The 12,429-nt window shown below is 42.6% G+C and overlaps 1 protein-coding gene across 1 annotated transcript in view; it reads right to left on the bottom strand.

The window, feature by feature from the left end:
- CCDC113 (coiled-coil domain containing 113) overlaps positions 1 to 7,499 on the bottom strand; it is a 184,857-nt gene extending 177,358 nt beyond the window's left edge. Inside the window, exon 1 of the mRNA XM_030205001.1 lies at positions 7,302 to 7,499. Within this exon, the coding sequence (XP_030060861.1) occupies positions 7,302 to 7,499 (198 nt within the window). The remainder of the gene's footprint in view (positions 1 to 7,301) is intronic.
- Positions 7,500 to 12,429: the final 4,930 nt, after the last annotated feature.

Below are 12,429 nucleotides of genomic sequence, written 5' to 3'. Positions count from 1 at the left end.
TTTAAGGCACTATCTATCCAACTGAACCAGCTTTATTAGACTTGTTACAGATGGACCAACAATAAAGAACGACAATGTGGATGCAGCTGCTCATAGGTTTGCTTGCTTTGTTTTGAGTGTACTGTATAATGGCTGCATGGGGGAGTGGAAATACTTGCCTTGAGCCCTCAATGTCTTTCTGCTGCGGTCTGCAGTCTGCACTCTAGCGATCATAGCAGGCCTGCCTTGGGGACTCAACCTTCTTCCTGTAATGTGTCCCGCCTTTGCGGAAGCATGAAGTTGCATAAGAGGAGACAGGATGCATCTTAGGGGGAAGGCCAAGTCCCAAGGCAGCCCTGCTATAATTGCTAGACCGCTGTCCGTGGCGGCGGTGGGTGGCACTAGTGTGTGAGTTGAAACTGGGGGAAGGGGAACAACAGGAGTCCCTGGGCCGGCTGTCAGTAAGGAAGTGACAGGTCATGCAGGTTGGAGCATCTAATTCTATTCCTGTGCTGCATGCATGCATGGTGTTCCACTGCCCCAGCAAGGCTTGTCAGGTAACCTCTAATACCAGACGCCTATGCACATTTTTATTTTGACACTTGAGAAATTGATTCTCTGAAACCGATTTTAATTGCCTGGAGCTCTCTCCCACACTGTCTTAAGACACTGTCAAATTGAAGATACGAACTGTCTAACAAGATATGGAAACTATGATGTAAATAGAGCTAAGAAGAGATTCGCATTATTTACAGCATAAAACAAAACATGTTGGAAGTTGTCTACACAAGCAGGTGATATGGGCGAGAGAGTTGTAACCTTCAATTGAACTGGAAGGCTTGACATAATGTTTCAAAATGAAAAGACAATAAGTAAAAATAGTAAATATTGGGCATTCTCTTATATATGACCTTTCCCTGTGATGTCACAAAACAATTAAAACACTTTTCTGTTTATTCACAAAAATAACTATGCAATATACAAAGGAAAAAAACACATTTTCCAGAGCTAACAGAGAGAATCAGACTTCCCAGAAAAGAACAAAAAGGAAAAATTATGGGGCTTATTTTCATAACAAATGAATGGCCAAAAAACGCCATATGGTGGCAGAAGGACATTTTTCTCTCAAAAACATCCAAGTTGCAATTTTTGACACCCCCATTGTAGACAGTTTGCTCAACAGTTCATCTAAATTTCAAGGGGTCATGTTGGGGGTGTTGTGGATGGAACATGGGCACTACCAAATGGTAGACATTTATTTATTTATTTATTTATTTATTTATTTATTCATACTTTTATCCTACAATTATCCAAAAACGAGTTTTGGTTCAATGTGGCTTACATTTAACAGTTGTTAGAGATTACATTGATTCAAATACATTTACAAGGTTATATGATGCTGTGTTTTACAGTGGTTGGCAAGATAACTATTAGTGCATATGGAATAGTCATTGGGTTTCTTGAGAAGATATGTCTTAGTTCATTTCTTAAATTAAAAGATGCATTACAGTTAGATTTGTTAGGAACTGGTCAACATTCTGGGGCAGAGGGATTGTATTCTGAAAGGATGGACTCCACCTTAACCAGGGTGGGACCAGGCTGCTGGCATCAGCATTTAAAAAGGAGATAGAGCAGCTTTTAAACTAGAAACTGGGGGAAGGCCGACAGGGCCGGTCTTAGGGCGAGGCGAGCAGTGCGACCGCATAGGGCCTCGCACTTAAAAAGGCCCTGCGCTGCATGCTGCCCTCAACTCCGCCTCCTCCATGCTCAATCCCGCTCCAGCGCAGGTGCAGCGCTCTCACTCTGAGTCCTGTCTGTCCGCAGCGCTCCGAGTCCCGCCGGCTGCCGCCACCCACCCAGCCAGAAGACTGCTCTTTAAGACGAGTGAGTATGAGCCTGTTGCATGTCCACTTGGTTTAGTTTATTCGTTCCTTGTGCGGGTTGGTTGGGCTATTTCTGGGCTACACAGTCCAGCCTGCTGACATCAATTTCCCCACGTGCTGCGCAGCAAGTGGGGAAATCGTTCAGCCAGCTTCGCAGCAGTTGCTTTGCTTACAGTGTGACACAGTAGGCTCTTGCCAGCGTTGCCGCTCCTTCCTCCTCCTGGTCCTAGCAGTTAAATGAACCTGTGAGTCCTGCCCAGGCTGCACCGTGCCTGATATCAGCCATCCAGTTGTTTTGAATGCACTGCAATGCCCGAACTGAGCCGTCCCCTCCCCATTCTTGGCAGTTGTGTAATAATAATAGTAATCTGCGAGGACTCGAGAGAGTACTGCTGCTTTAACCTACCTGGTGAGAAACCCCTCAGAAGGAGTAGCATCACCAACAGCAACGTTATCTCTGCCTGCACACCACACTTCTGTTCTAGCAGGGCTGACATCAAAGTGCAGTCAGTGTAAGAGTAGCAGAAGTGTGGGTCATTCATTGTGTTTGTTTGCTTCCTGTCACCTCTCTGCCTGCTTTACACAAGGATCACCTCGCCTGTGGTACTGCAGTGCTGGCTGCCTTCCCTTGTCTTATAGGAGTAAACTCGGCTGTCAAGACCAAGAGAAAGGCCTGCCCAAGAGGTAGGACAAAGGAAAATCCTGATATTTGATATAAAAGCATGTTGTTGGTTAATTTAGTGGTGATGGCCCGGGTGGAGGGACTGAAACAAACCATCACTGCTGATCATGGAGAAAGGTGGGACAGAGGGCTCTTTGTTATGAGAATTGGAACTACTAATTGTAGTGGACTTGAACTGAATAATTTCGGGGGGGGGGGGGGTCATGATAGCATTGTGCTTATTTCAATCAGTTTTTCTGTACAAGTTTTGCTTCATTTCTCTTTATTTGAAATTTCATAACTAAAAAAATTTCTAAAAATGGAATAATCTTATCAATGGGGTGGAGCTAGGGTGGGGGCGGGGCTAAGATGGGGCCCCACCAAATTGGTCTGCACAGGGCCCCGCACTTGCTAAGACCAGCCCTGAAGGCCGACAATTGCTCAAAATCGCATGGTTTGGGATAAGGTATCTTTCAAAGATATCACCAAAACAGGGAAGATAGGGTATCCTGATAGTGAGGTTGCAAGAGACCGTAGTAGATCATGCAGGGGCGTATCTGCATGGGGCCACAGGGGCCTGGGCCCCTGCAGATTTTGCCCTGGCCCCTCCCTCCGCCAACCCTCCCCCGCTGACGTTGTTTACCTATGCTGGCGGGGGACCCCAACCCCCGCCAGCCGAGGTCCGCTTCCGCCTGCTTTTAAAAATAATTCTTCAGCTGGCGGGGGACCCCAACCCCCGCCAGCCGCCGAGGTCTTCAAAGTTCTTGTTCATCGTCCTCCTCCGTCCGTGGCCATGCTGTACGCTGTTGATTCGGAGTCTGACGTCACACCATGTTGTACGCCGAAGAGAGAAGGAAAAATTCTAGACCTAGTCCTTAGTGGAGCGCATGATCTGGTGCGGGAGGTAATGGTGCTGGGACTGCTTGATAACAGTGATCATAATAGAATCAAATTTGATATTAGCTTTGAAGTAAGTATACACAGGAAATCCAATACGTGTCAGACTTGTGAGTTCTTGTACCAAGTAGAGTGCTGCTGAGCCTGATACTCGAACCTGCGCTGACCGCCGTTCCCCAGAGGTTGAGCCCCTAGGTGAGGGCAGCCTGCAGGACTTACGAGATGGAGCTGGACACGGGATGGTGAACGTATTGGCCAGGCAGGCAGCAGGCAAGAGAGTGATCCACGTACAGGCAAAGTCAATAGGCAGGCAGCAGGCAGGGGAGTAATCCAGGAACAGGTAATGTAAGCAAGCAAGCAAGCAGCAGACAGGGGAGTAATCCAGGTACAGGCAATGTCAATAGGCAAACAACAGGCAAGAGAGTAATCCAGGCACAGGTAAAGTCAGTAGGCAGGTAGCAGGTCAAGAGGGTAATCCAGGTACAGGCAAAGTCAATAGGCAGGCAGCAGGCAAGAGAGTGATCCAGGTACAGGCAAAGTCAGCAACGAGGGACAAGTAGATAAGAAACAAACTACTGAGCAAGTAACACCTACCAAAGTAGAAGCTGAAGCATGGAGTCCAGGAATAGCTCAGCTGATAAAATGCTGGCATCTGAAATCAGCACGAACCAGCAGGGAGAAGGAGCACAGCCATAGGACAAGAGCAGGGGAAGGAGAAACCGGAAGACCAATAGGAGAGAAGCAAGGAAAACCAGACAGAGGGAGAGCAGACACAGTTGGGTGGAAGCAAAGCAATCAAGGAGCCTGGAAGCCAGGCAAAGAAAGAGCAGACACAGGTGCATGGAAGCAAAGCAATTAAGGAGCCTGCAACCACCGCTCTCTGAACAAACCCAGAGAAGAACTACACACACATGGCTCAGGGCAGTGTCAGTCAAATGTGCGTGTCGACAGGACCTCGCACTGCCCGAGGACGCCACTTGCGTTGAGGTAGGAGTCATGACAATATGTTAGCGTTTAACTTTAAAAAAGGAAACTATGATAAAATGAGAAGAACGGTGAAAAAAAAACTTAGAGGAATGACTTCGAGGGTCCAAAATTTACATCAGGCATGCATGCTGTTCAAAAACACCATCCTGGAAGCCCAGGCCAAATATATTAAGCGTATTAAAAAAGGAGGACAGAAGACCAAACAACAGCCGGCATGGTTAAAAAGTGAGGTGAAGGAAGCTATGAGAGCTAAAAGAAAATCCTTCAGAAAATGGAAGAAGAAACCAACTGAAAATAATAAGAAACAGCATAAGGAATGTCAAGTCAAATGCAAAGTGCTGATAAGGAAGGCAAAGAGGGACTTAGAAAAAAAGATGCATTGGAGGCAAAAACACATAGTAAAACTTTTTTGGGGTATATTAAAAGCAGGAAGCCGGCAAAAGAATCGGTTGGACCGCTAGATGACCGAGGGGTAAAAGGGGCGATCAGGGAAGACAAAGCCGTAGCGGAGAGATTAAATTAATTCTTTGCTTTGGTCTTCACCAAGGAAGATTTGGGAGAGATACCGGTGCCAGAAATGGTATTCAAAGCTGATGAGTCAGAGAAACTTAATGAAATCTCTACAGACCTAGAGGATGTAATGGGGAAATTTGGCAAATTGAAGAGTAGCAAATCTCCTGGACCAGAAGGTATTCATCCCAGAGTACTGATAGAACTGAAAAATGAACTATTATAAAGAACAAACTTACAGAGCATATTCAAAAGCATGGATTAATGAGACAAAGCCAACATGGATTTAGTGAAGGGAAATCTTGCCTCACCAATCTATTACATTTCTTGAAGGGGTGAACAAACATGTGGATAAAGGTGAGCCAGTTGATAATGAGGCATATTTTCAAAGCACTTTGGGAGGCTAAGTTCCATAGGTTTCTATGGAACTTTGGGAGGCTAAGTGCTTTGAAAATGAGCTTGATTGTGTATCTGGATTTTCAGAAGGCGTTTGACAAAGTACCTCATGAAAGACTCCAGAGGAAATTGGAGAGTCATGGGATAGGAGGTAGTATTCTATTGTGGATTAAAAACAGGTTAAAATATAAAAAACAGAGAGTAGGGTTAAATGGTCAGTATTCTCAATGGAGAAGGGTAGCTAGTGGGATTCTCCAGGAATCTGCTGGGACCGCTGCTTTTAACATATTTATAAATGACCTAGAGATGGGAGTAACTAGTGAGGTAATTAAATTTGCTGATGACACAAAGTTATTCAAGGTCATTAAATCGTGGGAGGATTGTGAAAAATTATAAGAGGACCTTACAAGACTGGGAGACTGGGCGTCTAAATGGCAGATGACGTTTAATGTGAGCAAGTGCAAAGTGATGCATGTGGGAAAGAGGAACCCGAATTATGCAAGATTCCACATTAGGAGTCACAGACCAAGAAAGGGATCTAGTTGTCGTCATTGATGATACGTTGAAACCTTCTGCTCAGTGTGCTGCTGCGGCTAAGAAAGCAAATAGAATGTTAGGTATTATTAGGAAAGGAATGGAAAACAAAAATGAGGACGTTATAAATCCTTTGTATCGCTCCATGGTATGACCACACCTCGAATATTGTGTTCAATTCTGATCGCCGCATCTCAAAAATGATATAGTGGAATTAGAAAAGGTGCAGAGAAGGGTGACAAAAATGATAAGGGAATGGGATGACTTCCCTATGATGAAAGGCTAAAGTGGCTGGGGCTGTTCAGCTTGGAGAAAAGACGACTGAGGGGAAATATGATAGAGATCTATAAAATAATGAGTGGAGTGGAACGGGTAGACGTGAAGCATCTGTTTACGCTTTCCAAAAAGTACTAGGACTAGGGGCCATGCAATGAAGCTGCAAAGTAGTCAATTGAAAACAAACTGGAGAAAAGTTTTCTTCACTCAACGTGTAATTCAACTCTGGAATTCTTTGCCAGAAAATGTGGTAAAGGTGGTTAGCTTAGCAGAGTTTAAAAAAAGGTTTGGATGGTTTCCTGAAGGAAAAGTCCATAGACCATTATTAAATTGGACCTGGGGAAAATCCACTATTTCTGGGATAAGCATCATAAAATGTTTTGTACTTTTTGGGGATCTTGCCACGTATTTGTGACCTGGATTGGCCACTGTTGGAAACAGGATGCTGGGCTTGATGGACCTTTGGTCTGTCCCAGTATGGCATGTACTTATGTAATTAACTTAGAGGTTGTGCTATGTATTATTGTTCTAGAATGATTAGCGCATATTTTACTCATAGAATTTCCTGAAGAGATAGGTCTTTAGGTCTTTTCTGAATTGGAGGTAGTTCATGATGCTTCTTATGACTTTGGGAATTGAGTTCCACCATTTTGAGCCCAAGTAGCTAAATCCTGCCTTATAAGTGGACTTGTATAGTACATTATTGCAGTTGGGCAGGTGAAGTAGTCCAGTGCCATGCCAAACAATATTTTGAAGATGATTGTGAAAATAGTCTGGCCTTGATCGGGAGCCAATGTAGCTTTATGAGTAGCGGGGTTGCTCTATCATATTTCAGCTTTTTGAATAGCAATCTTACTGCTGTGTTTTGGATGGTCTGCAACGATCGTAGTAGGTTTTCTTTGCAGCCTACATATGCTGCATTACAGTAGACTAGTTGGGACAATATCAGCATCTGTACTATAACATGGAATGACTGTCTGGGGAAATAGTCTCTGAGTCTTCTCAGTTTCCATAGTGTTTTGAAGCTTTTTGACGTGATTGCAGCAACTTGGTCTTCAAGGGTCAGATGTTTGTTGAGAATGATTTCTAGTATTTTTATTTGTGTTTCGATTGTGTAAGATTGTTGATCTATTATGAAGTTTTGGTAAGTAGTAGGATTGTGCGTGCTGGCTGGATACAACCAGGAGTTTGGTTTTGTCTCGGTTCAGTTTAAGTTTGACAGTTGTGGCACAGTTTTCCATGAAGTCAAGTCCTTTTTTGGCCTTATCCAGTATCTCTGTGATGCTGTTGTTGAAAGGTATATAGATGGTGGCATTGTCTGCATATTTGAATGGGTTTAAACCCATTTTTTCCAGTTTCTTGCCAAATGGAGCCATCAGAACATTTAATAATACTGTTGATATTGAGGAACCCTGAGGGACCCCAGTGCCCTAAATAACCAATGGAGGGATTAAGGTATAATCCCCCTTACTCCCCCAATGGTCACTGACCCCTTCCCAGACATCTTAGGGAATATATACTGACACTGACAGTATATATTATTCTGTGACAGTTTCTGATATGCTGGCCATTTATATTAGAACAGCAAGCAGATCCCAGGAGTAGCCTAGTGGTCAGTGCAGTGGACTGTAGAGAAAGGGACCCAGACTCATATACCACTCTAACTAGTACACTTGTGGTGTAACGTGTGAGTCCTCCAAAAAACACAATACCTAGTATACCTACATATAGGTGACACCTGCAGGCATAAGGGCTATTGTAGTGGTGTACAGTTGATACAGTAAGTTTTTGGTGGATTTTGGATGGCTCACCATACAATATAAGGGGTTGATAGTCAGATATGTACCTGGGACCTTTTATGTAAAGTCCACTGCAGTGCCCCACTGCTCTGTTGGGATGTCTGTATGGCCAGTCTACTGGGAATGCTGGCCCCCTCGTACATCCCAGTGGCTTGTTTTTGTGTGTTTTCCCTTGAACTTTTTTTTATGGTCCTAAAAGATAGATGCACGGAGCACAAAAGCGTCTAATAAATTGCCATTTTTGAAACACAGTGTTGGATGTTTTTCTGGTTTGAAAATCACCATGTTCACTACTAGATTTTTGGACTTTTTCGCAAAATATCCAAACTCGGATTTAGATGTCTCATTGAAAATGCCCCTCCACATGTTATTGGCAATATATGTAAAGTTGTCTGACTGAATATTAGCATTTTTTCCTCTGATGCCACTTATATGACTACCTACCATACTTATTAACAGAATAAGTCCTACCTTCTCTCATTGGTGTCCCTAATATACGTCTTGATAGTTTTACTATCTGGATCAGTACTACTATTCTGTTGGTATCCCAAAACTGCCTGTATAGTAGTGCAGTTGGAGTTGGCAGATATTAAAACCTGTTTCCTTTGGGACGTGCATACCTTGTTAAAGGCCTAATTTGTTAAGATTTTTCTTATCGATACGTAGAGTGTGATTTTCTTTGCACATGAAGAAAGGGACTTTTACAAAACTGTGCAAACACATAAAAAGTATGCACACAGGCAATGTGCATCAATTTTACATGATTTCTGCATAGCATTCCTGTTGGTGTAGCTTGGGTGAACCTGTATCAGAGTTGCAGTGTGTACATATATTTTATAAAATACACATAAGTGTTACATAGCTAGTGTCCTATAATTTTTAGCTATAAGGTTCTACTTCAGGTATGCTGCACTATTTCCCACCCCCCATCTCTCTTTCCCTATCAGTCACATGAAGGAATTTCTGGCTGGTCACATGTTCTGATGGGGCCTCATGTTGCAAAGGCAACTCAGCTACCTGGTATATCTTGTTACAAATGTAATTTACTGAGAAGAGGTATGACAAGGACACCAATTGCAAGCCTCCAGCAAATATGAAAGACCCAATTACAAGTCTCCAGCACATATGCATCACCTATGATTGGTCCAAGGTAGAGGAGAGGTGGATGCTCACCACAGCCTATAAAACCACGCTTCAGACAAAGAATCTCTGAAAAACTAGCCATGCTTGGAAAGAGAGTTTCAGATCCGTCCAATGGCCTATTGTTTTTCCCGAAGGGGGTGCTCTCCCCCCTCCGTAGAAACTAATTCTTTATAGCTAAGAATCTTTCTTTCATTCATTCTTTCTTTCTTCCTTTCGTTCTCTGATTTCTCTCTGTTCTGTGACCTTTGTATGAGGAACAAACTTTCCTTCCTTCTTTATCTCTTCTTTATATAGTTAGTCTAATTACTTATAATTACCAAAGGTGCTGATGTTAGATTTTGTAAGTTTGTTATAACTTTACAACTGACTGATGCTGTGCTGGTGGGTGAGTAATTAAAGACTTTTAATTCTCTCTAATTCCTGTTTAATTTTTTGCTTGTAATATTTTGTAACATGTTTAGAGAATAGAAAACCAAATGCGCAGCCTAGTATACTAGATAGGTAGATATAGATATATACAGGGTGAGGCAAAAAAATGTAACCCCCCTACAGATTTTTTGCAGTTTTCTCAGCAATTGTTGAATTTCAACAAGACATTTTACATACTTAGGGCTCTGTTTACTAAGCAGCGTTATAGGCACATTAATGTTTTTAACGCGCGTTAACCATGTACACACTTTACCCATGTATGTGCATACAACATCCCTATATGCGCCTACATGGTAGCATGCGCTCTAAGTGTAGGCACGCTAAAAACACTAATGCACCTTAGAAAACAGGGCCCTTATTTAGTCATCATACCTATGTATTACTATTAAACAACATTTACCCCCCCCCCCCCCCGTTTACAATGCCACGCTAGCAGGTGTTGGTGCGATTATGCTGACACAGTCCATTCACTTTGAGTGGGCTGTGTTCACCTTGCCGCACGGCTTTGAAAAGAGGGGCCTTAGTTATCTTAATCTATGTTGATGTTACTGACATTTTAGCGTTACTACCTTTGCGCGTTAAAAATGTTCGAACTAAAACACAGTAAAATATCATTCAAACGATACAATTAACAATGTGTCAGAATTTTGCAGTCACTGTGAATGCTCAATGTGTCCACCCCCAGTTTTAATACAGGCCTTCATTCGCTTTAGGAAGTTCTGTCAATAAGTCCCTGTGGCAGGCTGTCCATCATTAACAGTAAGCTGGTACCCTGTTTTTGTTTTCTATTTTTTTTTAAATAATAGTAGCTTTATAGTGCAAAAATCACTTTAAAATGTACCACGAACTTCCACAAAACCTACATTGAAAATCTTCAAAATACCTGTGCTGTGGATTATAACACATTGAAGTAGGATGCAGCATGAACGCAAATGACTGCTGAACACATTATATCCCTTGAGAAAGCCATGGGAGAAACAGGACCCCATCGGGACTGAGAAGATATGTGTGCTTCAAGTTGTATTATATTTCTCCAATTTTGCATTTGATGATATTTTGCAATGAAGCAGTTTTACAGACATTAAGAAAAATAATATAAAATAACATTAAAATAAATTGCATGGAAGAATAAAATTATTTGGAGGTTTTTGGACCTGTTCTGTTGGATACTTTAGATCAGTGAAATTCTGATAAGCACCGCAGACCTTTTGAGTTTTTTTCCTCCATTATAAAAATAGAATAGAGGCAGGTGTGTGATTGATAAGGTGTGTTAAGCACTGTGTGTTATAATTCACAGAACAGGTATTTTGAAGTTTTACAGTGCAAACATTTTTGAACGTGCAAAGATTGCTGGGTGGTCATACTAAAAAGTCTGTAACTTTGCCGTGTTTAAAGATAATCTCACTCCACTCAGCAGATAAATGTTGATAGTAACAACAAATAAAGCTGTAAAATTTCACATTGAAATTCCAAACGGTTGCTGAGAAAACAGCAAAAAACTCTAGGGGGTAACTTTTTTTTTGCCCCACCCTATGTCTCTTTCTCTCTCTCTCTCTATATATATATATCTATATCTCTCTCTCTCTCTCTCTCTCTCTCTCTATATATATATATATATATATATATATATATATATATATATATATATATATATTGTTGCCCTAGATCGTGGCTTGGCTGTGCTCTGCCTCTGTCCAGTCCCTGAGCACGACTCCACCCCAGGTTTTCTAGGGAACTTTTCTATTACTCAATAACTCAAATTACAGCATAACATAAATGCAAAGTTTTTCGTAGCTTTTATTGGGAACAGTCTCCTCCGTGACTATAGTTTTCAATAGCTCAGTTCATAGAAGCAGCCAGCTTAGAGTATCTTATCATATCAATGGAAGCTTTTAAAAGAGAATCTTCTTCATCTGGCTGCAGCCCAGTCCTCAGCTCCCCTGCACCTCCCCTAACCAAGGCAATCCCAAAAGTTAATTCAGCAAAGTCAAAGGTAAAGCAGTCCCCAAAAGTTCATTCAGCAAAGTCAAATGCAAAGCAGTCTCAAAAGTTAATTCAGGAAAGTCAAATGAAAAGCAGTCCCAAAAGTTCATTCAGCAATTTTGACCTCCTCTAAACCCATGCCTTCTGTACCCTTCACTCAGGAATTGTCCTGAGGAAAAGGGGACCCCCCACCCTTTCACACAAGCAATTAAACACCTGGTTTCCACCCCATGGGTCAAACTTGAGTTCAGTGACAGGCTTCTGTTATGCTTTCAGGAAACCTGCTCAGGTACGTCTATTAAGCTTTTCCTCTACGTATTGAATCAACCTAACTACCAAAGTTGCTAACAAACCCTTACATTTCCCCCTTTTTACCTGGGCTAGGGCAGATATATCCATGGGTTCTAGTTCCCTCCCCATCCACCTCTTGAGTCTCTGAAATCTCTTCTGCTGGCAACCATTCCATGGGCTCCACACCCCCCCTTCTCCGCCAGCTGCTCATAATCCTTAGCATTAGCTTGCCTGAGAAGGTCATGCGACTCTCCCGGAACCTGGGATCTGTAGTCTTGTTTAACCTCTCTGTGGGAGACTTGCGCCCCCCCCCCCTTCAAGGATCCTGGGAATTGTAGTGTGGGCTTACCCTTCTACCGGAGTCCAGTGATCTACCCCGGGGAAGCTGGGAGTTATAGTCCCTCAATAGTTCCTGTAGATATCTGCCCTTCCAGTGACCGGTTCCAGAGTAGCAGAGTATTCTATCTACCCACCAGTGTTAAAAGTGGTAAAGGGGAAAGATCTTCTCTTCCTGGTGAGGTCTTTGTGGATAGTCTAGATGTCTCTGGTTTGCTGGAAGATTTTGACAGAGAAGGACTGAATAAAGCTACTCTCCTTGTCTTTTGTCTTTCCCTCAGACAGGGACCGTCATGAGACTAATTTTCATCATACACATGTTCTA

This window comes from Microcaecilia unicolor, chromosome 5 (assembly GCF_901765095.1).
Source record: "Microcaecilia unicolor chromosome 5, aMicUni1.1, whole genome shotgun sequence".
Lineage (NCBI taxonomy): Eukaryota > Metazoa > Chordata > Amphibia > Gymnophiona > Siphonopidae > Microcaecilia > Microcaecilia unicolor.
The sequence above is the reverse complement of the archived record's forward strand: the minus strand, read 5'-3'. Positions and strand labels throughout refer to the sequence as shown.